The sequence below is a fragment of the Penaeus monodon genome, chromosome 24 (genome assembly GCF_015228065.2).
Source record: "Penaeus monodon isolate SGIC_2016 chromosome 24, NSTDA_Pmon_1, whole genome shotgun sequence".
Lineage (NCBI taxonomy): Eukaryota > Metazoa > Arthropoda > Malacostraca > Decapoda > Penaeidae > Penaeus > Penaeus monodon.
Genome location: NC_051409.1, coordinates 11,261,661 through 11,263,428, shown reverse-complemented (window position 1 = coordinate 11,263,428; position 1,768 = coordinate 11,261,661). Strand labels below are relative to the sequence as shown.

At 32.9% G+C, this 1,768-nt stretch overlaps 1 protein-coding gene across 6 annotated transcripts in view; it reads left to right on the top strand.

Annotated features, from left to right (window-relative positions):
- Positions 1–271: 271 nt before the first annotated feature.
- Positions 272–1,768, top strand: part of LOC119588568 (ADP-sugar pyrophosphatase-like) — a 4,244-nt gene continuing 2,747 nt past the window's right edge. The window contains exons 1-3 of one of the 6 annotated variants that reach the window (XM_037937212.1): positions 272–285; positions 880–1,026; positions 1,577–1,675. In XM_037937212.1, the coding sequence (XP_037793140.1) occupies positions 902–1,026; positions 1,577–1,675 (224 nt within the window). In that variant the 5' untranslated portion in view covers positions 272–285; positions 880–901. The other 5 variants (XM_037937211.1, XM_037937208.1, XM_037937209.1 and 2 more) reach the window with 5 other exon arrangements.

The window sequence follows — 1,768 nt, the reverse complement described above, 5'->3', positions numbered from 1 at the left end:
CATAAATGAGGTCCATGGCTATTGTACAATCATTTGTAAATACACGAGATAAGTAAACAAATTGAAACATTTGTGAATGTCTTTTGTGTGTGTTTAGCCAAATTTGGCCAAAGGGAAATTCAGGCTCCTTTTATATTTTGATACGTTATATATTTTAGTATAATCGTATAGATCCTTCCTGTTTTAGTCATGTTTTATTACTATAAAGGTAAAAAAAATATAAATTAGTGTCTAACCAGAGCCGTCCCCCCTCCACCATGTGACATTGTACCCGGCCTGGAATGTGTACGTATTGAATAGTTTGAGCACGCGTGCAGAAAACATAGCCTGACTACAGAATTCTTAGTCCACTGGAAGGCAAGCAGTACTTCAATGAATCTGTCCTTAAAAGTGCATAACTTTATGGACAAATGTTTAGTTGATGAGTTTTATGAACAGCAATTGGCGATAGAGTAGCTATAAATAAAGAAAAAGAAAATGTGAACATTTCTACATTTGTACCATTCCATTTAATTAATCTTAACAGATGATCAAGATTAATACCTACAGAAGAGTCTGATATCGTACACGTAATACATACTACCGTACTCTACTGAATGGTGAAAGATCATGGTAATACTTGAGAGCTAGAATAGTAGAGGTATATATCATAAGTATTTGAATTGCGTATGTCGAATGAAGCACGAAGTATAGATTGGTATAAAGGTAATTCATGTCTTTCGTAAACAGTATGTTACATAACTTAGGTTCCTCTTAAACCAGCTTCTAGTCGAAAAGTAAGACATTGCTGATAAAAGTCATATCATATGAACATTTTGGCACCGGGAAATATAAGAAAGTAAATCACATCCATATGTATATAAGCCAATATTCTTACAGAAGTGGTGCTGTCTGGTGATAGATGCTGAGACAATTATCGCAAGTACCAAGAAGATGTCGGTCTGTGAATAGTGCAACCGGTGTCTGGAATCCATCCTTGCCAAAAGGATCCATACAGCCAGCCAGGATGACCAGCAGTGAAAGCGGGTATGGATTTTGAAAGATTAGGTCCTTGTAATAAAAGAGGATAGTTTTCAGTTAGGTAATTATCTTATTATCTAATTAGCTTATTAGCTAGTTGGTTATAATTGATAGATTGTGCTACATACAGTTACAGTTAGAGTGTATGGATTATATATTAAATTGCAAGTTGATATCACAGTCTTTGGTATTTTTGTTGCTATGATTAACCATAAATACAGTAGAAACTAGACTCATATTGTGTATGTTTTAAAACATGTTATTACTATGTTTGATGTCTTTAAAAAAATTTTCATGACATAAAATGTTATTATCACCTTTTAAGAATACTTAAGATTAGCTCATATTGTAAACAGTAAATTATTAAATTTATCCATTGTCATAGTTATCTAGATGAATAATTGTGTTATTGCTACAGTACTTTCTCTGATATATTAAATTGCCATTGCCATTTACTCCATCCCATTTTATTATAAAGTTACACTTTATTGTTGTATTCCTTTTAATAGTGATTCTTGTTTTTACTGACTTTTATTTATTATTGGTCTCTTTAAAGACCACAAGAATGCAAGGTGATACAAGAGACAGAATTAACTAGAGGAAAATGGTTATATTTGAGTAACCATCATTGGACTGATCACACAGGAAGAAAGAGGTAAAGCTATGAGAGTTATTTTGGTTATCTCTATCTGTGGCTAGTTTAAGGCTTGTACATATGCACTGTCATGCTTTCATTCAGGTGAAAGGA